At 44.9% G+C, this 23428-nt stretch overlaps 1 protein-coding gene across 5 annotated transcripts in view; it reads left to right on the forward strand.

Annotated features, from left to right (window-relative positions):
- Nucleotides 1-23428, forward strand: part of TP53BP2 (tumor protein p53 binding protein 2) — a 55943-nt gene that overhangs the window by 22309 nt on the left and 10206 nt on the right. The window contains exons 1-14 of one of the 5 annotated variants that reach the window (XM_038542892.1): nucleotides 111-245; nucleotides 2697-2806; nucleotides 3393-3455; nucleotides 6800-6913; nucleotides 9830-9912; nucleotides 13534-13635; nucleotides 15909-16083; nucleotides 16761-16942; nucleotides 17252-17416; nucleotides 17683-17911; nucleotides 19075-19185; nucleotides 19689-19837; nucleotides 20566-21025; nucleotides 22341-23116. In XM_038542892.1, the coding sequence (XP_038398820.1) occupies nucleotides 3422-3455; nucleotides 6800-6913; nucleotides 9830-9912; nucleotides 13534-13635; nucleotides 15909-16083; nucleotides 16761-16942; nucleotides 17252-17416; nucleotides 17683-17911; nucleotides 19075-19185; nucleotides 19689-19837; nucleotides 20566-21025; nucleotides 22341-23116 (2580 nt within the window). In that variant the 5' untranslated portion in view covers nucleotides 111-245; nucleotides 2697-2806; nucleotides 3393-3421. Of the gene's footprint in view, nucleotides 1-97; nucleotides 246-2696; nucleotides 2807-3392; nucleotides 3456-6799; nucleotides 6914-9829; nucleotides 9913-13533; nucleotides 13636-15908; nucleotides 16084-16760; nucleotides 16943-17251; nucleotides 17417-17682; nucleotides 17912-19074; nucleotides 19186-19688; nucleotides 19838-20565; nucleotides 21026-22340; nucleotides 23117-23428 lie in introns of those variants that run through there. The other 4 variants (XM_038542893.1, XM_038542890.1, XM_038542891.1 and 1 more) reach the window with 4 other exon arrangements.

Consider the following 23428-nt stretch of genomic DNA (forward strand, 5'->3'; position numbering starts at 1 on the left):
AGTTGAGTGAATGTAGGGTAAAACACAATCCCAGGTGGGTAAAGAGTGAAACCTGCCAGTGTGGACACTGACAGCTGCTGTCTCTCTCTGTTGGCAGATGTTTCTCACCGTGTACCTCAGTGACAGCGAGCAGCACTTCACCGAGGTTCCAGTGACCCCTGAGACGATGTGCAGAGATGTGGTGGATCTGTGCAAAGAGCCCGGCGAGAGCGAGTGCCATCTAGCTGAAGTGTGGTGTGGCTCCGGTATGGGACCTGGGCTCTTAGGCTGCTGCTTATTACTGCTGACGTTTGGACGTGACAGCGTGCAGTGCGCTTGTCCTCAGGGCATAGCTTCACTGTGACAGAGGGAGCCTCTCTGCTCTTGTCCTTTCCTACAGTACAGTGAGGACCCCGCAGTGTGAAAGGTCAAAAGACAGGCAGGTGGCACACCAGTGGAAGCTTCTGGGGCATACCCGTAAAATGCTCAAGAAGTAGTACTTTCTGTACGCTGCAGCTTGACTGAATTAGACATTTGAGGCATCCTGATTGCTTTGCCCTCCAAGTTTTTGTAGGTTTTCAGGGAAAGCTATTCAGTGTCGAGTTACCATGGTGGCAAATGGCAGTGCTGAAATCATAGGCATTATTTTAAGCTTTGAAATCAATCCCTCACTATAGTCCTTTGGAGCTCTAAAATGGGACAGCCTGGTCTTTTTCTGGCCTTTTAGGAGTTTGTAGATGTGTGAGTAATTTTCCATAATTTCTGCCTTGTTCCTTTACAGCCTGGGTGACCTCCCACTGCTTCTTTTCCTCTTCTGGGGGTGCCAAACGTTCCAGCATGGTTGCACACTGTGTTAATTAGGTCCACACCATTCGTAATACCTGCCCACAGCTGAGTGCTCCCTGCCTCCCAGGCCTAGGCCCAGGCCTCTTGTTCCTCTTTGGCTGACTTTCTTACCGTTGGGTGTTCTAGAAGGTCTTGTGCTCTCTCCCTGAATTGTTTACTTCTTTTCCCTTCACAAAAGAGCTAGATTAGACTATTCACATAAAGAAACCCACATGATCCTTTTCAAATGAAAATGTGATAGTCTGACCTTTCACTTCTCTGTGCCTTTCTTTTCTACTTAGAATCAAATCCAGACTTCTGATCTTGGATTGTGAAGTCTGTGTTGTCATCGGGTACCATTCTCCTCGTCTGCAGCTTTTCTGATGTTCCTAAGTAAACAAAGCTCCTTCCCACCTTTGGACTCTTGGCACTAGCTCTTCCCACTGCCTATGTTGCTCTCCAGGTTTTGCCGCCTGGACTTAAGCTGGAATGTTACCTCCTCCAGGAGAGACTTTCCTGGAGCATTCTGTTACAGTGGCCATGATGCCACCCTGATTGAATCCTCTGGTTTTGTGTGTTTATTCATTTATTGCCTTTTGAATCCACGTAGCCCCAAACACATGCACCTGAGATCATGACCTGAGCTGAAACCAAGAATCGGACACTTAACCGAAGCCCCTGATATCATTATTTTTAAAAATTTTTTAAAAATATTTTATTTATTTATTCAGGAGAGACCCAGAGAGAGAAAGGCAGAGACACAGGCAGAGAGAGAAGCAGGCTCCACGCAGGGAATCCAACACAGGACCCGAACCCGGGTCTCCAGGATCAGGCCCTGGGCTGAAGGCAGCGCCAAACCACTGAGTCACCCAGGCTGCCCTGATATCATTATTTTTAATAGTCACATAATTTTCCATAGTATGCATAAAGTGTAATTGATCTAACCACTTTTATGCCTACATTAATTCTACTCTTGTTTTTAATTTTTTTTTCTTGTTTTTAATTTTATTTTTAAAACATTTTGTTGTTTTAAAACAGGGGGAGCAGAGCAGGAGGGAGAGAATCTAAAGCAGATTCTGCACTAAGTGTAGGGACAACTGTGGGGCTCGATCTCATGACCCCAAGATTATGACTGAGCTGAAACCCAGAGTCAGAAACAACTGACTGAACCACCCAGGTGCCCTGACACTCCTTGTTTTTATACATGCTGCAGCAAAGGTCCTTTTAGGAGCTTCTTGATCCATGCAGCTGTTTCTCTGGAGTAGACACCACGAAATGAAATAGCTTAAAGGTTCAAACACTTTAAAATTTATGGTGCCAGATTGCCCTCCACAAAGGCTGTCTGCTCACACCCCTACTAGTTATTTCTGAAAGAATCTAACGTCAACACTTGATACAATAATATTTTAATTTTTGCTAAGGTTGCCCATTTTTTCATTTGTTTATTGTCCATTGGGGTATCCATTTTTATTAATTAAAAATTTTTTTTTTTTTTTTTTTTTTTTTTTGGGTGAGGAGACGCCTGGATGGCTCAGTGGGTTGAGCATGTGCCTTCGGCCCAGGTCACAATCTTGGGGTCCTGGGATCAAGTCCCTTGTCAGGCTCCCTGCTCATTGTGGAGTCTGCTTCTCCCTTTGCCCTTCCCTTTGTTCATGCATGTGCACTTGCTCTGTCTTAAATAAATAATCTTAAAACAAGTTTTTTGTTTTGTTTTGTTTACATTTTAAGGAAGCTCCACACCCACAATGGGGCTGGGACTCCCGACCTGAGCTTAAGAGTCTCATACTCCTCCGACTGAGCCAGCAGCCTCCCTTGAGTTTCCATTTTTAAAAAATCTGTTTCTCTGTAGTCTTTGTTCATGTTTCCCTTGGTGTTTGCCTCTTGATTTGTAGGCATTTAAAAACAAAAACAACTATTCTGGATCCCAGGCCTGTTTGTGTGATTTACAAGGATCCTTTCCTTGCTGCAAGGCTGTAAACCTACTCTCCTGTTATGTAATGCTGTAAGTTTGAAAGAATTTTCCTTCTCTCCCCCATTAATTTTGTGACTCGGGTGAGTTAGGGAGCAATAGTTGTTTCCCGAATGGATAGTGAATTGTCCCCAAATGGATAGTGAATTGTCTGAGGTCCGTCACTAACAGTGGTTTCTTTTTTTTTTTTTTTTTTAATTTTTTTAAATTTTTATTTATTTATGATAGTCACAGAGAGAGAGAGAGAGAGGCAGAGATATAGGCAGAGGGAGAAGCAGGCTCCATGCACCAGGAGCCCGACGTGGGATTCGATCCCGGGTCTCCAGGATCGCGCCCTGGGCCAAAGGCAGGCGCCAAAGCGCTGCGCCACCCAGGGATCCCTAACAGTGGTTTCTTACTAACATGAAACATCCCTGTATGCCACGTTAGATCTTGTGTGAAATTGTGCTTCTATAAGCTTTAGTCTGTTACTTTTGTCTTCTTCTTTATGGCAGAACCAAATGGTTCTGATTACTAGAGTTTGATGATAGGTTAAGTGTTTGTAAGACAAGTGGTTTTATTTCATCATTCTGCTTTTTCAAAAAATACTTGAGCTATCCTTGTATTTTTTCTTTTACAGATAAATTTTAGAATGACCTTGAAGGTTCCATGGAAAGTCCTACTGGGATTTTGATTGATTGTGGTGAATTCATAATTGATTTTTTAAAAAAGATTTTATTTATTTAATCATGAGAGACACACACACACAGAGAGAGAGAGAGAGAGAGAGGCAGAGACACAGGCAGGGGGAGAAGCAGGCTCCATGCAGGGAGCCTGATGTGGGACCCGATCCCAGGTCTCCAGGATCATGCCCTGAACTGAAGGCAGACACCCAACCACTGAGCCACCCAGGTGTCCCATAATTGATTTTTGAGGTTGGTTTGTATGATGCTCTGATTAGGAGCAAGGTCTTGGGCATCAAAATCCTGTCTCCATCGTTCCTAGCTTTATAACTGAAGATCTCTGTAACCCTTACACTGCCTTCGGAGCAGGCAGGGTTTGTAGGGGACTTGCAGGGCCTGTGAGGGGTGTTGCAGTGCGTGTAGCTGCATCCTGGCCTTTCTCCTCTGCGCTCCTGGAACGTGTGGCATCACCTCAGATTTTTTTTTTTTTTTTTAAAGATTTATTTATTCATTCATTCAGAGAGAGCGAGGAGAGAGAGGCAGAGACACAGGCAGAGGGAGAAGCAGGCTCCATGCAGGGAGCCCGACGTGGTACTCGATCCCGAGTCTCCAGGATCACACCCCGGGCTGCAGGCGGCGCTAAACCGCTACGCCACCGGGGCTGCCCATCACCTCAGATTTTTAAAGGAGTTTGTGTGCTTGCACAACCCCATGCATGTTTGGTCAGGAGGTGGAAGGTCCACTCAGACTTCTTTTGGGGGGTGCTTACCTGCTAGAGATATTTCCTTTTGGGGGTCTTAGCATTTCTCTGGTTTAGGGAAGAGGAGGGCTGCCTCTGTTACTATAACACCTGTTACTGTGCTGTGACTGGAAGCAGAACTGTACTTTGTTGTGGCTGAGCAGATTGAGTTCATGGCCAGTCCACAACCATGGCTGCTCTAGTCTCTGTCCTATTGGTGATGGCAGGGGCTGGCATAGTGGCTCTGATTATGGGCAGGTGCACTGCCTATCTTAGGCTCTTTCTGCATTCTATTAGAACTTACACATACAGCACTGGAGTATCTCTGATTTTAGCAGTTGTATCCTTGAACAGTAGGTTTGGTTTTTATATCCAGATCCTTGAGGTTGAAGATATATATATATTTTTTAAAGATTTTATTTATTCATTCATGAGAGACACAGAGAGAGAGAGAGAGAGAGAGAGGCAGAGACACAGGCAGAGGGAGAAGCTGGCTCCCTTCAGGGAGCCTGATGTGGGACTTGATCCTGGGACTCCGGGACCATACCCTGGGCTGAAGGCAGGCACTAAACTGCTGAGCCAGGCATCCCCAAGGTTGAAGATATTTTGAGGGGAGCTTAAGACACATGGTTTCTCTGGAAGTGCCCATCTCTTAGAGTATTCTGTGTCCTTCTTTTTGTCTCTAGAGAAGTTTGACAACTAACAATTTCACTGAAAGAAGGCTGAATAAATACAGGTGACCTTTGAACAATGTTGGGGCTCAGGGCACCAACCCCTCATGTAGTCAAATCCACATGGGACTTTTGACTCACCTCCCCCCGCAAACTTCACCACTTACAGCCTGGTGTTGGCTAGAATCCTTGCTGAGCATGTCAGCAGTTGATTAACATATTTTGTGTGTTATGTATTATTTACTGTGTTCTTTAATTGAGTTTGCTGGAGAGAAAAAAGTGCTATTAAGAAAATCATAGGGTACCTGGATGGCCCGTCAGTTAGGCATCCAACTCTTGATGTCAGCTCAGGTTGTGATTTCAGGGTCAAGAGATCATGCCCCGCATTAGGCTCTGTGCTCAGTGGGGTCTACTAGAGATTCTCTGTCTGCCTATCCCTGCTCACTCGCTCTCACTCTCTCTTTTTAAAAGAAATGAATCTAAAAAAAAAATTTTTTTTAAGGAAAAGAAAATATATTTCAGGACTGTGTTTATCAAAAAAACCTCCTATATATGTGGACCTGGGTGGATCACGCCGATGTTATTCAAGGGCCAAGTATATTTTCAGTGTAGTAAATAGCCTTTTCTTTGGATTTTTTTTTAACATGGTTTATAGAATTATAATTTAAAAATAGTCTAATAGATAGTAAAGCTAAACTATATGTAAAGATTTTATTTATTTAGAGAGCACATGTGCATGAGCCGGGGGAAGGGCTAAGGGAGAGAGAATCCTGAGCCGATTTTGCACCAAGTAAGCCCCATGTGAGGGCTTGAACTCATGATCCTGAGCTGACATCAAGAGTCTGCTCAACCGACTGAGCCACCCAGGCACCCCTGGGCTATTTATCTAGAAAGTTATTTTTAATTTTTCATTTATATTTAAAGAACCCTAGAATGTTTGAGTTGGAAGGGACATCAGAGTCCATCCTAATAGTTTACAGCGACTTCTGAAACTCCCTGAGTTCAAGCAAGCCTGTGGCCTGTCGGGAGCACTGAGTTACACTCCCATGCTCCTGGTATCCGGCCCAGATGCATTCTCCTTTCCAATGCCCATTGACTCTACACTGGCTGTGTGTGTGGAAAACTTGTGATGCTTTCTTTCTTTTTTTTTCTTTTTCTTTTTCCTTTTTGAAATTTTATTTAAATTTAATTAAAATATAATGTGTTAATAGTTTCAGAGGTAGAGGTCAGTGATTGATCAGTCTTATATAACACCCGGTGCTCATCACATCATGTGCCCTCCTTTATGCCCATCACCCAGTGACCCTGTTCCCCCACCCCACTCCTCTCCAGCAACCCTCAGTTTGTTTCCTGTGATTAAGAGTCTCTTATGGTTTGTCTCCCTCTCTGATCTCATCTTGTTTTCTTTTTTCCTTTCTTTCCCATATGACCCTCTGTTTTGCTTCAATTCCACATATGAGTGAAATAACATAATTATCTTTGACTTATTTTTTTTTTTTTTGAAAATTACTTTATTTTTTTTTATTTTTATTTATTTATGATAGTCATACAGAGAGAGAGAGAGAGAGAGGCAGAGACACAGGCAGAGGGAGAAGCAGGCTCCATGCACCAGGAGCCCGATGTGGGATTCGATCCCGGGTCTCCAGGATCGCGCCCTGGGCCAAAGGCAGGCGCTAAACCGCTGCGCCACCCAGGGATCCCTCTTTGACTTATTTTATTTTGCTTCACATAACACCCTCTAGTTCCATCTACATCATTGCAAATGGCAAGATTTCATTCTTTCTGTTGGCTGAGTAGCATTCTGTTTTATATATATACCAATTTCAAGGGCTCTTTTAGTGAGAAAACATCATGTAAGATGCATAGTATTTCCTACAGGCATAATTTGCATTAAGGATGGATAGTAAATGCTTCTTGTACCTGCAAATCATGTATTTCTGTTTGTTTCCTTTAGAACGTCCAGTTGCTGATAATGAGCGGATGTTTGATGTTCTGCAGAGGTTTGGAAGTCAGAGGAATGAAGTCCGTTTCTTCCTTCGTCATGAACGGCCCCCTGGCAGGGACACGGGTGGGTAGCATTATGTGAATCTTAACAGAGCTGTGGACTTTGACTCCCATGTTGGAGGAGCTGGGGGTGGTCAGGAGCCACGTAACGTGAGGGGTGCAGGACAGAAAGGGAAGTGGAAGCCTGAGGACAGACCAGCTTCTGAGTACCTGATTGTTGGGGAGGAAAGGATGTGGTTTTCTTTGATTTGTTTTGTTTGAAGAGGCGAGAGAAGCAGGTGGGAATGAGTCTCTAGAGCAGAATGCTGAAATGTGGGAGAGGGAATGTGTGCCTGAGAAGGTGTGCCCTCAGCCCCGGAGCCCTCATCTGTAAGCAGAGGGAGAGAGAACTGCCTGGGGATGATGGTGGGCGTGTGTGCTTTGTGGAATCAGGTGGACGAGCTTCTTGTCTGATTGTTTTCTCTGAGGTGGGAGGGTGTAGAGGCCAGTGTGAGCTATTGTGGGGAACAAGTGAGCCTCTGGTAAGGGTGTCAGGATGCTAGGGAGCAGGTGAGACCATGGGGCATTCCCTCCAGCTGGGCTTGGCATCCCGGACGGTTGTAAGATGGTTGGATTGACCCAGTCTTGGGGTTTTGCTAGCCTGATTCAGAGAAGGGTCCATGGACGGGGAGAGGAGGCCGTGGGCAGGACAGCATATGAGCTTGTGAGGAGGGGAGGAGGAGAGGGCTGTGGGGAGATAGTTGGCAGGGACAGAGACCACAGTCTCAGGCTTGGGAGCAGGTGTAGTGAGAGGAAGTTAGGGTTCAAAAGGGAGATATCTGAATATAAGATTCCAGAGGGAGACTTCTAGGTGATGAGGGCTCCATTTGGCCACGAAGCGAGCCAGAATTAGAGGCTGAGAGGCTGGCTTTGGATGGGAGTCAGGTGCTCTGTGTAGATGTAGAACAGAGGGAGAAGAGGAAGAGGAATGGTGGACTGAAAGGAGCCAGACCCCGAGGGTGCAGTCATCTCGGGGACCCTGGTGGCCTTGTTTCTAGTCAGAATGGTGGGGAAGCTCTGTTCCAGGGGAAGTCACTTGTTAAGCAGGATTACTAGGTATTTCTAAAAATGAGAGAACTTTTAAAATGGGAGGTTGAGGATTTGTGACCTCAGGCTCCTATTCTCGGGAGCAGGAATGTAGGTCATAGATGTTAATTATCATGTATTCTAACATCTCAATTTTACTGCACATGCATATGGTGCCCAGCAATTAGAGATTATTAAATGTGGCGTGTGTGTAGGGGGGCCCTAGAGTGACTTAGTGTGGACTCCTCCACTCTGCGGGTGAAAAGTGCTAGCACTCGGGTGACCTAACCTGTCTGATGTGCCCAAGATGGGGCCAGGAGTGCAGCTGAGTCCTCTCAGCCAGTCCGGCCACGTGCTTTTCAGCAGCACTGGTGTCTGTGATTTTGCTTTATATAAGCACTTATTTCTTTCCTAAGCTGCTGCCCTTGTAGTTTTAAATTGGCATCTGCATTCGCCAATTTTGTCTTTTTGTTTCTGTTACTGCACACATCCTCTTGGAAGAAGGAATTTTACCTGTTCACCTAACAGTTCGCGTATCTGGTATATACATAGTGGGTAAATTATTAAAGAGCCTCTCAGTAGTGCTGTCTCAGTGTGTCTGTAAGGTGAGAAATAGAGGCTGAAGATGAAGGAGCTGTTTCCATCTTGGCAAACACCAGTGCCACACGGTGTTTGAACTGGGATATGGCAGCAATTCGCTGGCTCCACAAGTGGGCCTTTCTGCGCAGACTTCTGGACTGCGGGTGAGGACAGGGCTGCCACACTCTTGTCTCCTTAGCCAGGGCCTGGGCCCGAGCAAGGATGGGAGCTGTTTCTAATTATGTCCTGAATATGCTCCCACTGGCTGAGTCCTCTCTCTTAGGCAGCAAAGAAGGCAATTAAATGGTAAATTCTTAAATGGTGGATTTTTTTTTTCTTGTAGAAATATTGTGACAGATTACCCAAGCTGTGTTGTCAGAGGATGGAACAGTATTTTAAAAATAAAGCAAATGCTTTCGAGTTAGGTGTATGTGTCATACCTGGTGCTGAGGACAGACCTTTATTTATTGGCGTGGGAGTCTGTTAAGTAGGTATCATAGACATTTAATTCAGAAGAAATTTTGATTCAAAACTTCTTGGGAGATAATGCGTTTTCTGATCTCTGGGAACTACAAGGAGAAGTTTAGTTTCATACATTTAAAAATGTTTTGACACTGTTAATTTCTAAAAATGTATCAGTTTAAATTAAGATTATTTTCTGATACAGCACGTGATACTGAGAGAGCTATATGTTTTGACTTGAAAAATTCTTTTTAGCCAAAAAAGAATATAGTGTTTTCCAGTTAGTACTTTTCTAAGCTAAGAAAATAGAAATTTTTCACTGAAATAAATGGGGACGTGCTTTGTACTACTTGTGAATTACCATAAAATGCCCTCAGTAAACCAAATATGCAGAGCCCCTCTTGTTCTGTCTTTAGTTACTACTATTCTGTGTGAGTTAGAAGCATGATTAATGAGCACAAGGATGGATTGACTTAATTTTCACTTGTTCCTTCCAGTGGAAGTTCTTGACTTTAGTACTCTAAGTAGCTAAATAGAGTCCCAGGAGCCTGCGAACAGTTGGTACGCATGACCCATCAGAAGTACACTCCTGTTGTCGGTTTTCCCTCCTCTGGTGTCAGGCTTGTGTGACTCTCGTGGGAGCAGCCAGCACGTGATAATTTTCTGGTCCTGACTATTCACCATTCCAAGTACGGTTTTCCAAAACAGGCAGAATTATGAGACTTTCTCCATTGCTATGAGAAAATACTTGGTTTACGGTATATTTCTACTTAAGATACCCAGGAGCAATAATCGCGGAGCTCAGAGATGAGCCAGTACTTGCAGTGTCTGCCAACTCTGGTGTTAATGCACTGTTTTTGAATTTTGTGCTTAGTGAGTGGATCACGGTCTCAGGATCCAAGTGTAAAGAGAAATGGCGTGAAAGTCCCTGGTGAACATCGAAGGAAGGAGAACGGGGTAAGTGATATGCATGAATGCTGAGAGCCTGCTACTCTTGTAACATTTCCCTTTGGCTCATTGCTGCTTCAATGCTACTTTGTTAACTCACTGCCTTATGAAGGATCTTAGCTTTTTGTTTTTTTTAAAGATTTATTTATTTATTTGAGAGGTGGAGACAGAGAGAGAAAGAGAATGCACAAGCAGGGGTGAGGGACAGAGGGAGAAGCAGACTCCCAGTTGACCAGTGAGCCCGACATGGGGCTCCATCCCAGGGCCCTGAGATCATGACCTGAGCAGAAGGCAAATGCTTCACTGACTGAGCTCCCAAGGGGCCCCGGATGGCCTGCTTTTTAAAGGGTTGTTTTAAATTTATTTCATAGAAAGGATTAATTTTAATGATCTTTACATAGCTGACTATTGAGAGCAGTTAGATGCTGGGCACACAGCAAATTCAGAACAAAACAAATAGTGGGCAAGTTTAAGGGAGAAATTTTTGCATGTGTATGATTTTATTTTTTGCTATAATGGCTTTAGTAAAATGAAAAGTTACATGTTAATGCTCTTGGTATTGCATATGAATTGTATCAAGTATCTTTAGGGGGGTACCTTGTAGACATTTTGTTTCCAGAGCTCAGAATTTTTAATACTGTTAGGGATTAGCTACCTCATCTTTCCCCAACCTAGAGTAAATTTATGGGAGAATCCAGGCCATTTGCTCCTGCTCTGCCTTTCCCCAAATTCTCCTTTTTCCTCTTCTGAGATCTTACTGTTACCTTACAGGGATGAAAAACTCATATAAGGATGACCAAAAACTCTTCTTAGCCATTACCAGCATTTGAGTGCATCTTGACACAATATATCTTTCTCCCTCACTGGGTTTCATTGAAGTATAATTGGCCTATAATAAACCACACATGTTTTGAGTATACAACTTGATACATACATATATGTTTTTACATACATATACACCTGTAAAACCATCACCGTAATCAGGATAGTGAGAACATCCATCACCCTCTGAGTTTCCTTGTGTCCTTCTGTAACCCTTCCCTTCATGCCTCTCTCTCCTCATCCTCACAGACCCTCTGGGGGGTCCACTTTCTGTCACTACAAATTACTTTTATTTTTCTAGAATCTTACCTAAATGGAGTCATGCCATATATAATCCTTTTGTCTGAATTTTCTCAGTATTCTTATTTTTATCCATTTCGTCGTGTGTATCAGTAGTTGGTTCCTGTTTATTGCTAAGAGACATTTCATTGTCTGGATATGGCACAGCTTGTTCTTCCATTTCTCTCTTGAAGGACATTGAGGTGCTTCTAGTTTTTGGTCACTCTGTATCAAGTTGTAATCAATATTTGGGTACAAATCTTTATATGGGCATATTCTTTTATTTCTTTTGAGTAAATAGTGCTGGCTCACATGGTAAGTGTGTGTTCATTTTTTAAGAGGCTGCCAGGGCTGCCTGTATGGCTCAGTGGTTGAGCGTCTGCCTTTGGCGTAGGTCCTGATCCTGGGGTCTGGGGTTTGAGTGCCGCTTTGGGCTCCCGGTGGAGAGTCTGCTTCTTCCTCTACCTGTGTCTCTGCCTCTCTCTCTGTGTCTCTCATGAATAAATAAATAAAATCTTAAAAAAAAAATAAGGCTGCCAAACTGTTTTGCAAAGTGATTGTTTTATATTACATTCATATCAGAGTTCCAGTCTTTCCACATCCTTGCCAACATTTGGTATGGTCAGTCTTTTCAATTTTGGCTAATAGGCATGTATATTGAGTAGTATATTGAGGCTTTAGTGTGTATTTCTCTAATGGCCCATGATATTGGTGTCTTTCCATGAGCTTATTTGCCATTTGTGTATGTTTTTTGGTGAAGTCTTTGTTGAAATCTTTTCATATTTTTCTTTGTTGGTTTGTTTGCTTTCTTAGTATTGGGCTCGAGAATTCTTCCGTATTCTGGATCCAAGTCCTTTATTCAGTATATGATTTGCAAATATTTTTCCTAGTCTGTGACTTGTTCTTAATTTTGGTAAAGTATAATTGCTCAATTTAGAAGTTTTGTAGTGTTACTTTACATTTCATTTTATTCATTTTGGGTGAACATGTGGTTGTGGTGTGAGAATGAAAGTTTTGTCTGTGGATGTATGGATATCCAGTTGACCAAGCAGTGTTTGTTGCCTTGTATCCAGGCAGGTCTGTCTGTGTATTCTCCGATCCTCTGTCTTGATGTTAGTACTACCTGTGTTGGCCCCTGAAGCCAGCTCAGTCATGCAGTTGAGTAGTGAGAGTTTTCCAACTTTATTCCTCTTGGGGTTGTTGTGACTTTTCTAGATCCTGTGCATGTCCATCCACTTGTCCATTTATCAAAAAAAAACCTGCTGGGATTTTATTCTGTTGAGTCGTAGATCAGTTTGCGAAGAATTGCCATCTTGACGGTACTGGGCATTTTGACTTGTGAGTGCTGCAACATACTGCCGTTTATTCAGGCCTCGTCTTGTGGGATTGAGTTTCTGGGGTGCAGGTCCTGTACATCCTTTGTTAAATTTATTCCTCAGTGCTTCATGGTTTTTATGCTACTGTAAATAGTATTTAAAAAAATTTTAGGGGCACCTGAGTGGCTCAGACAAGACAGTTCAGCATCTGCTCCTGGGGTCATGATCTCAGGTTCCTGGGATGGAGCCCCATGTTGGGCTCCCTGCTTAGCGGGGAGCCTGCTTCTTCCTCTCTCTCTGCCTGCTGCAGCACTGACTGCTTGTTTTCTCTCTCTCTCTGTTAAATATATAAAGTCTAAATAAAAATAAGTAAATTAAAAAATTTTTCTGGTTGTTAATATAAGAAGTACAGTAGATTTTTGCATATTGGTTGTTTATCCTGCAATCTTGCTAAACAACTTTTTAGTTCTGGTATCTCTTCTGTGGATTCAAGACCATTTTCCTTATGGGTAACTGTTGTCTGTCCTTTCCAGATAGGATACAACTCACGTCTTTTTCTTGCTCTACTGCACTGGCTAGCACTTCTTCTTTTTTTTTTTTTTTTTTTTTTTTTTAAGATTTATTTATTTATTCATTCAGAGAGAGCAAAGAGAGAGGCAGAGACAGGCAGAGGGAGAAGCAGGCTCCATGCAGGAAGCCCAATGTGGGACTCGATCCCGGGTCTCCAGGATCACACCCCGGGCTGCAGGCGGCGCTAAACCGCTGCGCCACGGGGGCTGCCCTGGCTAGCACTTCTAGGACCATGTTGAATGTAGTGGACATCTTGTTTGTTCCGGACAACTCCACACCTTGAATTTTTTAATGCTGGTGCAGTATTTCTGGGTTATCTGCCAGTGCCTCAATACCATGTTTAGTGTGATCAAATATTGTTTTTCTAATATAAGTTAACTCCAGAACAAGGTAGTTCTAAATTGTTCCATTTTGGTCACTGACTATTGAGAGTGTTTAGTTTTACATTTTATAACTTAAAAGAGCATTAGCATGTCTTCCATCTGAACTTAGTTGTTGTGGGGATATTAATATAAAAGTGGTCTCTTTAATGTTACGAAAGAAACATGAACTGTGTCCTAAGGGACCCAGGTGGGTCCAGATGGAGCTGACACAGGCCTCTGTGCTCATCTTGCAGCTGGATTCTTTCTGTTCTCACGTGTAGGTTAATAGCCCGAGGATGGATCTGACTCTGGCCGAGCTTCAGGAAATGGCATCTCGCCAGCAGCAGCAGATTGAGGCCCAGCAACAAATGCTGGCTACCAAGGTAAGGTCTTGTTTAAAGCCTGGACAGGCCTCTCTGTTGATCTGTGTGTAAAGCTGTTTATGTTCTACCCTGTTAAGCCAGTGACTTCAAGATACAAGTTGATACCATCACCCCACAGGTTATCTGCTTTGTGGTGCTTTCTTCTCTTTACCACAGCATTTTGTAGAAATCTTTAGATCATCCCAGTTGATCCAGGTCTCTTGACCTCTGGTTCTGATCAAAATTAACCACGTTATGTTGTGTATTAGGAAAACAGGAAAGGCATAAAGAATACTTGGACTTTGAGAGTAAGAACTGCTCTGGACTAGCCTTGTCCTGAATTATTACTACAGAAGAGGGACTTTAAGGTCAACTAATGCTAACTCTGTCCCCTTCTGCTGTGTGGCACCAGTCACAGACTGCTTGCCTTTATTTGAGCCATCCTGCCCCCACAGACTAATCCCCCTCCTGGCCTCAGGTAGAATATGACATGCTTCCCTGTTATTGTCTACACCAGTCTCCCTGCTGTTTCTCCTGCCAGCCACAGGCTGTGGTCTGAAACAGGTGTCACCACATGTCCTCCATAAAGACTAGTGGTCAATATTGTAGGCTGTGCAGGCCTCTCAGTGTTGTGGTCGTAGCACAAGAGCAGCCAAAGACATAAACTATGGGTGGCTGGCTGTGATCCCTTAAAACTTGATTCACACACATAGAGAGCAGGCTGGTTTCACCTGCCATCCCTGCTCTAAACACTTGGTAACTGCAGCTGACCACTGTCATGGTGACTGTCAGTCCACTGGAGCTGGGCTAGACCTTCAGCGATCTAGCGTGCAGGGTCCTCAGCAACACGTCCTGTGGCCCTCCATGTAACTCTTGTTGGGGTTCCTGTGTGTCTGTTTCCGTCTCTGACGCCAGGCACCAGCGTTTTCAAAATTAGGTATAGCATTGCTTCTCATGCATGCGAATCTCCTGGGGACTGTGTTACAAATGCATATTCTGGTTCAGTAGGTATGTGTTGGGATCTGAGGTGGTGGATTTCTGACAGGTTCCCATGTGATGCCAATGCACCATTTCCTGGGTATCAGGGACATAGATTCAAATAAAAAGGCTGATTAATACAATAAATCTTTAACCTCAGGGTCTTATTTTGAAACTATTTTTATGTTATTTATGTTTCAGGCATATTAGTCTGAGAAGTTTACCCCCGATTGTAAATTGTGTGGTTCTGTTACTCACTTTTAGTTAAAACCAATATACTGAGGGGCACCTGAGTGGCTCAGTCGGTGAAGCATTTGTCTTCCCCTCAGGTCATGACCTCAGGGTCCTGGGATTGAGCCCCAGATTGGGGCTTCCCAATTGGGGAATTGGCTGCTCCCTCTCCCTCTTCCTCTCTTTCACCTCTTGGGTGCATGCTGTCTATCAAATAAAATTAAATTAAAATAAAAAAAATATCCAAAAGCAGCAACAAAAAAAACTCTTCAGGGGATCCCTGGGTGGCGCAGCGGTTTGGCGCCTGCCTTTGGCCCAGGGGGCGATCCTGGAGACCCGGGATCAAATCCCACGTCGGGCTCCCGGTGCTTGGAGCCTGCTTCTCCCTCTGCCTATGTCTCTGCCTCTCTCTCTCTCTGTGACTATCATAAATAATAAATAAAAGAAAAAAAAAAAGCCCAAATTTAGAACAAAGTAGAAGGAGCCAAGAGGACATCATTGGGAAAAAAAAAAAAAATCTTCAGTGTACTAGAAACAAAATGTTATATTGTAGGTTTCTGAAGCTTGAGTAGCTCTTGAGCTCTTTGCTAAGTGTGTGTGCTGGATGTACACTAGCTGGGTGAGGTTCTGTATAGGAGACGCACCCTTCATGGTTCATCTGCTCCTCATTGTGGCCCCACAAGGCTGTTGATCCCCCCATTTTTAGACAGGGCGACACGTGTCCTTGGTGAGGGTAGCAGTCTGCCCAGTCTCAGAGCTTGTAAGAAGCAGAGCTCACTCACATTGTGAGTCCAAATCTGACTCCAGAGCCTTCTTTACAGTGAGCTCCTCAATATTTAGCTCCGTCCATGAGAACTAGCTCCAGATCCCTGTTCGCCTACTCTCCAAGGTCCACCGCTAACAGAAATGCTCACTCATGGGTCTTCCAGGGAGTGTGGGGTTGGGGCCAGGAGGCTGTGTCTTTGTCTCCTGTCCAAGGAGGTTTGCTGCTGTGGGCAGGACATCTGCTGTGCCCCAGCCCTGCCTCTACAGCCCTGCTCCCATCTATTTGCGGGGATGTGCCCAACGATGGCTTCTGTCTTCAGGAACAGCGCTTGAAGTTTCTGAAACAGCAAGATCAGCGTCAACAGCAAGAAGTCGCTGAGCAAGAGAAGCTCAAGAAGCTGAAGGAGATGGCCGAGAAGCAGGAGGCTAAGCTAAAGAAAGTTCGAGCCCTGAAGGGCCACGTGGAGCAGAAGAGGCTGAGCAATGGCCGCCTTGGTGAGTCCTTAGGGAACGGGTCCGGAGGGGCCCTGCCAGCGCTCAGGGCCCCACTGCAGGGGGCAGTGCGGTGCTCACAGCCCTCCGTGCTGAGTGCTGGCAGGATGGCACTGTGCGCATGCAACGTTCAAATCGAGGTTTTTCAGAACACAGTTCTGCGAAGTTTTGATACTTTTGGTTCCTGGGAATTGAGTTTCATTGCTGGGTGTTTTAGACAAGTTTTCTCAGTTACCTTTGGAAAAAATATACTAGTAGGGCTTTTTTTTTTCCTCTTTCTAATTAAATACTGCTTGACTAAAAATTGATGAAGGCTAGGATTTTTATTCGTGTAATTGGTCCCTCCATTACAATGCCATTTAATTAAAATTTTAGTGATTTAATACCCCCTCTACTACTATAAAACTGAGATTACAAGTTTTAAATAAATGTCATTGTTTCTAAAATTTGGAGCTTAATAATCACAATGCAGATTCTGCTAAAGGTGCATTCAGAGAGAGGCACAGACACTGAGAAATGTCTGTTGATTCCAGTTGCTTGTAAAAGAAGTAGCTTGGTTCTAGGACACTTCTGAAAACTGTCTGTACTCTGTTAGGAAGTTTGTTGCAAAGCCCGGTTGCCTGGGAGTGCTCCATTATTTTTCTTTTCAACCGTTGTTGCTGTTCTGGTTCTCACTCTAGTGGAGGAGATCGAGCATATGAATAGCGTGTTCCAGCAGAAGCAGAGGGAACTTGTTCTGGCCGTGTCCAAGGTGGAGGAGCTGACGAGACAGCTGGAGATGCTCAGGAGCGGCAGGATGGACGGCCGACACGACAGCCGGTCCGCCGCGGCTGAGCTCGACCGGCTCTACAAGGAGCTGCAGGTGTGTGCTGCTGCCAGCAGCCGTGAAAGTAGCTGGAAGGGCGGGATTTTGGTTTCTTTTCCTCCAGCGGGGGGATCTAAACCCCAGAGAGTCCAGAATAAACTTCAGAGCATCTCACACAGGAAATTGAGGCACTTCTTAAACAGCCACAGCTGGCGGGCTGACACTTAATTTTAAACCATGAGATGGAAGTGTGGAGGGGTTGGAGGGACCCTACGGTTTTAGAACTTATGTAATAGTTAAGCATGTGATTATCTGAGAAATTTTTTTTCCTGCTCCTTGACTACCCCCTCTCTCCATTTTATTCAGTTACGAAACAAACTGAATCAGGAGCAGAACGCCAAGCTGCAGCAACAGCGGGAGTGTCTGAATAAGCGCAATTCAGAGGTGGCGGTCATGGACAAGCGTGTTAATGAGCTGCGGGACCGGCTGTGGAAGAAGAAGGCGGCGCTTCAGCAGAAGGAGAGCCTCCCGGTGAGTGGCCGCTGGCCGCCCAGTGAGATCACGTGAGCCACTGCCTCTGGGGCTGTGCCCGGGTGCCCTCCGGGAAGAGGGCCTCCTGCTTGGGACAGAGCAGGGGGCCATCACTCCCTGTCGGATGGTTGGTCTAGGATGTTTTGTACACTCCAGGGCGAGACCCTGAAAGTGCTGATTTTTAAAAATTAGCAAGTGTGTCGGGCCTCTTCTGAGTTTGATGCATTCTGACTTGTGATGCTGAAGGATTTCTGTGTCTCCCTCAGGTTTCATCTGATGGAAATCTGCCCCCGCAAGGGCTGCCAGCGCCCAGTCGTGTGGCCGCGGTGGGCCCTTACATCCAGTCATCCACGATGCCCCGTGTCCCTTCAAGGCCTGAACTTCTGGTGAAGCCAGCTCTGCCGGACAGCTCCTTGGCCATGCAGGCTCCGGACGGTCCACTCAAAGTACACACGTTGCCCAACATGCGATCTGGGGCCACCTCCCAGACTAAAGGTAAATTGGGTCACTTCTGGCCCTTCCACGGCTGCTTCTCACCATTTCCCTCTGGGTTGGGGTTTAAAAGAATGTCTTCCTATCCCTTATTCTTGTTTAAGTCCTGAGAATCTCCTTGTGGTTTCTGCTTGTGCAGTGATACATTTTTTAATCCTAAATAATGCATTTCTGTTTGGGAAATGAGATGAAACATAATATCTCTGCAGTGAAGATTGTTTTGAATTCCTTCTTCTATATGTGGTAGTGGTTGACGTCATCTTCACAAAAGGTGAGGTGGTGAATGCATTCTGCTGATTGGTAGTGCTTACTATTCTTATTTGCTTATGTGTGAGCATTTGCTTGCTAGCACTTACAGAATAAAGGTAAACCTTTTGGAAGCTCACAGTGACCATAACAGAGGCTCCTTGTTAGGGGCCTCTGTATTCTGTGCACACCTCAGACGCACAGGGAGGTGCAAGCCAGAGTTGCGTGACAGGAGGAGTAGATGAAGGGAGGCTCGTAGGGAAAGCAGAGTGAAAACATCCTTTAAAGACCTTCTCATTTAGACCCCTGCAAAGAGAAATAGTAGCTCTAGACAATATTGTCTTTTTTCCCTAACCAATGTCGTGCAAAAGATGGCTAACTTTACAGTTGTGGTTATTTTGCTCTAATTCCCAGTGTGAAGCAGTAGTGCTACATGTCTGGGTTTTACTGTAGAAAGAACTACTTTTGTTTTGCTCCTCTTAGGGCAAAGGTATGGCTTTGACACTTCCATATCTGCATAGAGAAAACCCGTGTAGAGTGCAGTAATCTGTGAAAGACTGGTCGATGTCCACATTTTTGTCTTTTTGTTGTGTGTGCATTACTGGTGTGTAAGCTGCACCGTGGAATCCTTGGTCTGCAGAGTTGGAAATTGTTTTCTGAGTGGGATGGGACTGATTCGTACCAGTGAAAAGCAATGTGTCCTCGTTGGTTCAAGCAGATTTTTTGCTTACCATGATTAATCTTAAATAGTTAAAGTTTAAATTAGAAATCTAAAATCCAATATTTGCTAAATAAGTTTAATGGGATGGTTGTGAGTCTGAAATTTCAAGCTGTTTTCAGAGATTAAACTTGCAGCAAAAGGAACCATTAGAAATCTCTTTAGAATGCCAGGTTACCTTCGTTGCTTTTCTGCATTCTAGGGTCTAAAATTCATCCACTGGGCCCTGACTGGAGCCCTCCAAGTGCAGACATTTCTTTGAACCAAGCCTCCACGCCTGTGCCTGCAAGCTCAGGGGGTATCCCGGACCAAGGTGGGGTTCTGTTCTGGCATCTGAGAGGTGCTCCGCACTCTTTTTTTTTTTTCAAGATTTATTATTTATTTGAGAAAGAAAATGAGTGGGAGGGGTAGAGGGGGAGGGAGAGAGAATTTCAAGCTGACTCCATGCTGAGCCCTGACTCAGGGCTCGATCTCACGACCACGGGATCATGACCTGAGCTGAAACCAAGGGTTGGACACTTAACCGACTGAGCCACCTGGGCTCCCCACATTCTCCTTTCGATGGTTGGTTTCCTGGTATGTTAAAACTGGGGACAGTGTTTATTTCCAGAACACTTTTGTTTAGTGGGGGAGTTAAAGTACTAGCATTGTAGCATTTGGGCAGTTCTTTAGTCAACTTAATTTAAAAAATAGGGAAGAATGTCTTGTGTGCAGGGTTTTAAAGATAATAAAGAGAGAAAAAGAAAAACTTACATGTGAAACACAAGTCTTATTACAAACAGCTTGAATATCCATGTGATCTTTTTCTGTCTTCAGCTGATGATGGAGAGGTTCCCCTGAGGGAGAAGGAGAAGAAAGTCCGTCCCTTTTCGATGTTTGACACGGTGGACCAGTCTGCTGTCCCGTCCCCCTTGGGGGCTCTGAGGAAAAACCAGAGCAGTGAGGACATCCTGCGGGATGCTCAGGTGCTAAGAATGGCTGTTGTAACATTCGGTGGTAATTCTGTATATGCTCTTTGGAAGAGAGAGAGAGTATTCTGTTGAGGGAGACCAGGAAAAAACAAAATATATCTGGAAGATTAGAAAACACAACAGAAATCTGTCATTACGAAGTCTGCAGCTTGAGCATATTTGTGGTCTCACACTATATTGGAGGACGGCTGCCTACTTGCTGCTTGCTCACATTTTCTGTGATTCTCTGAAAAAAAGGAGTGTGTTGAAGCACATCGTATTTGTGTTACTCAGCTTGTTTCTTCACAGTCTGGAACGGAGGTTATGTCAGGAACGATTTGGTGGCAAATCTTTTGTAACTATTGGGACCCCAGCCTTTGACCATCGGGTGATGGCGGCGTGCTCCTAGTTAGGTGTTTTAAGCACAGTGGCATGATGTTCTCACGATCCAGGGTGATTTGGGGCTATTGAGGCCATCTTTGAATGTGTAAAGTGGCAGTTAATTTCCAAGTGGGCCCTCCAGGCTCCCATGTGGGAGAGGGGATGAAAAGAAAGAGGCATTCAAGGTGGGAATCCTATTGCATTCCTCAGGTTCCTTATTATATGTAGTTCAGTGCAGAGACCTGCAGGGTTTTTATGACTTGAAAATGTAGAGCTCATGTGTTCAGCATATGGTTCTCTAGAACATGCTGTGTTCCCATTTGGACAGTGTTTCAACTGCTTTATACATGTGTGTGTTTCAGGCTGCGAATAAAAATGTGACTAAAGTACCACCTCCTGTTCCATCAAAACCAAAACAGATCAATTTGCCTTATTTTGGGCAAACTAATCAGTCAGCATCAGATACAAAGCCAGATGGAAACCTTCAGCAATTGTCAGCAGCTGTTGCGTCCGTGGGAAACAAACCGAAAACGGGGCAGCAGCAGAGGCTCATGGGGTCCCCTGGCCCACCTTCAGCTGGCCAGGGCCAGGTCCTGTCTCCAGCTGGTAAGCAGGAGAGCCCACCCGCCGCCGCTGTGCGGCCATTCACCCCTCAGCCTTCGAAGGACACCGCTCTTCCACCCTTCCGAAAACCCCAGACCGTGGCGGCAAGCTCCATATACTCCATGTACACGCAGCACCAAGCTCCTGGAAAAAACTTCCAGCAAGCGGTGCAGAGTGCCCTGACCAAAACACATTCCAGAGGGCCGCACTTCTCCACTGGTAAGGTTCGGGGTCTCATTCTCATTGGGTCACAGGATAACAGCTTGGTCCTGTGCTGGAGCAGTCCTCTTTCCGCAAACGACAGCAAAGTGACTTTATAGCTGTGTTGATGGTTGCTTTTGTTCTAAGACAAAAGTTTAATTGCGGCTTTTCTTCTTATCTGGGAGTTTAAGCCGGTGTCTGCTAAATGTCACACCTGCGGTAGGTGTTAGAGGAATACAGTGAAATAAGTGTAGCAGTAGTAATAAGTGAACACCATAGATGAGTAAAAGCTATGGCGCAGACGCAGCCTCTGCTCCGTGGGTTCGTAGGAATCACGCTCTCTACTGTATTTTAAGTTGTTCTAATGAGGACACGAGTGCTAGTTAGCTATAAAGCATAGACTTATAGTCTGGTACAGTTGGGTTCTTCCTAAGAGTCATTAATTTAGAAAACTGGAATCAAGTTCACCCTGTTTCCATTTTCCAAGAAAATTGGTTTTCTTGTTATGAAATCAGCAAGTAATGGTGCTTTGAAATATCCCAAAAGTAACCCAGACAACAGATTTTTATACACGTGCCGTGGCTGACTCTCGACTTCAGTGAGAACTACTGACACAGTAATGTGGGAATTGGATAGTTCTGATAGAACCAGAATGATAAGGGGAATAGTTTTGGTAAATACAAGTGGTTTTCAATAACTTACACCAAGTAGTTTCCCACATTGACTGACTTTTGAGATGTAGGAAAGAGGATGGCTCATGTTCAGTTTTAATCTGAACACAGGAAAGGATTGCCCATTTCCATTGCTTTTACATTGCCTTCATATTTTGACACTTCAGCTTTGTGTGCTATAGCTAGTGATTTCTTACAGTTATAATTGAGTTTTTTTCTTATTGGTACATAAAATAGTGGCACGCATTCCCATCAGTGAGGGTTTTCATTCTGACAAGTTTACTGTGTGGAGATGGAAGCCTTGCTTTGTCTTTTGTTGTTTGTATGTATGTATTTAAAATATTTTACTAATTTATTCATGAGAGAGAGAGAGAGAGAGGCAGAGTCACAGGCAGAGGGAGAAGTGAAGTAGGCGCCATACAGGGAGCCCGATGTAGGACTCGATTCCGGGTCTCCAGGATCACGCCCTGAGCTAAAGGCAGGCGCTTAACCGCTGAGCCACCCAGGCATCCCTGTCCTTTGTTGTTTTTAAAAATTCGTCGTGTTGAAAGGTACTCTGTAGTAACTGAAATTAAAGGAGGCTTTAATTATTGTTGGCTGTGTTTGTTACTTGCCCGTTTGATTTAATACTAATCAGGGCTTTGTTTCTGTTTTCCAATTAGTTTATGGCAAGCCTGTGATTGCTGCTGCCCAGAACCAGCAGCAGCACCCGGAGAACGTTTATTCTGGTCCCCAGGGCCAGCTGGGCAGTCCTGAGCCTGACATGGAGCCTGCGTCTTCAGTTCAGGAGGGCCACGAGAATGAAAGAATTCCTCGGCCCCTCAGCCCGACCAAACTGCTGCCCTTCTTGTCCAATCCCTACCGGAACCAGAGCGATGCTGACCTGGAAGCCCTGCGGAAGAAACTGTCCAATGCACCACGGCCACTAAAGAAGCGTAGCTCTATTACAGAGCCAGAGGGTCCGAATGGGCCAAATATCCAGAAACTTTTGTACCAGAGGACCACCATAGCTGCCATGGAGACCATCTCTGTCCCTTCATATCCCTCCAAGCCGACCTCAGTGGCGGCTGACTCTGAAAGCCCAGTAGAGATCCAGAATCCATATTTACATGTGGAGCCAGAGAAGGAGGCAGTCTCTCTGGTTCCTGAGCCAGTATCCCCAGAGGAAGTGGAGAGTGCCAGTTCAGAGAACACGGACATGCCAGCTCCTTCTCCGGGCCTTGATTATGTGCCAGAAGGAGTCCCAGACAACAGCCCAAATTTCCAGAACAGTGTGGAGGAACCAAATGCAGAGGCTCCCCATCTGCTTGAAGTGTACCTGGAGGAGTATCCCCCATATCCGCCCCCACCATACCCATCTGGGGAGCCAGAAGGTCCAGGAGAAGACTCTGGGAGCATGCGTCCCCCCGAAATCACAGGGCAGGTCTCACTGCCTCCTGTAAGTAATGTGGTGTCTTGTGGTTCCTTCTGCTACCCCCCTGTCCACCCCCCCAGCACAGACTTCCAGGCAGGCAGTTGACTGTCAAGACACAAGTGCTCAGGGCCATTTGCAAAAGATGGTTTGTGTGTGAATTGCCTGTGGTTGCAAACATGTCTGCACTTGGCATTTTATTTTGTTTTACATTTATTTTCTTTTATTCTTTTATTTTTTCTAAAGATTTTATTTATTTATTTATGAGAGACAGAGAGAGAGAGACAGAGACACAGGCAGAGGGAGAAGCAGGCTCCATGCAGGGAGCCCGACGTGGGA

Source organism: Canis lupus, chromosome 7 (assembly GCF_011100685.1).
Source record: "Canis lupus familiaris isolate Mischka breed German Shepherd chromosome 7, alternate assembly UU_Cfam_GSD_1.0, whole genome shotgun sequence".
Classification (NCBI taxonomy): Eukaryota; Metazoa; Chordata; class Mammalia; order Carnivora; family Canidae; genus Canis; species Canis lupus.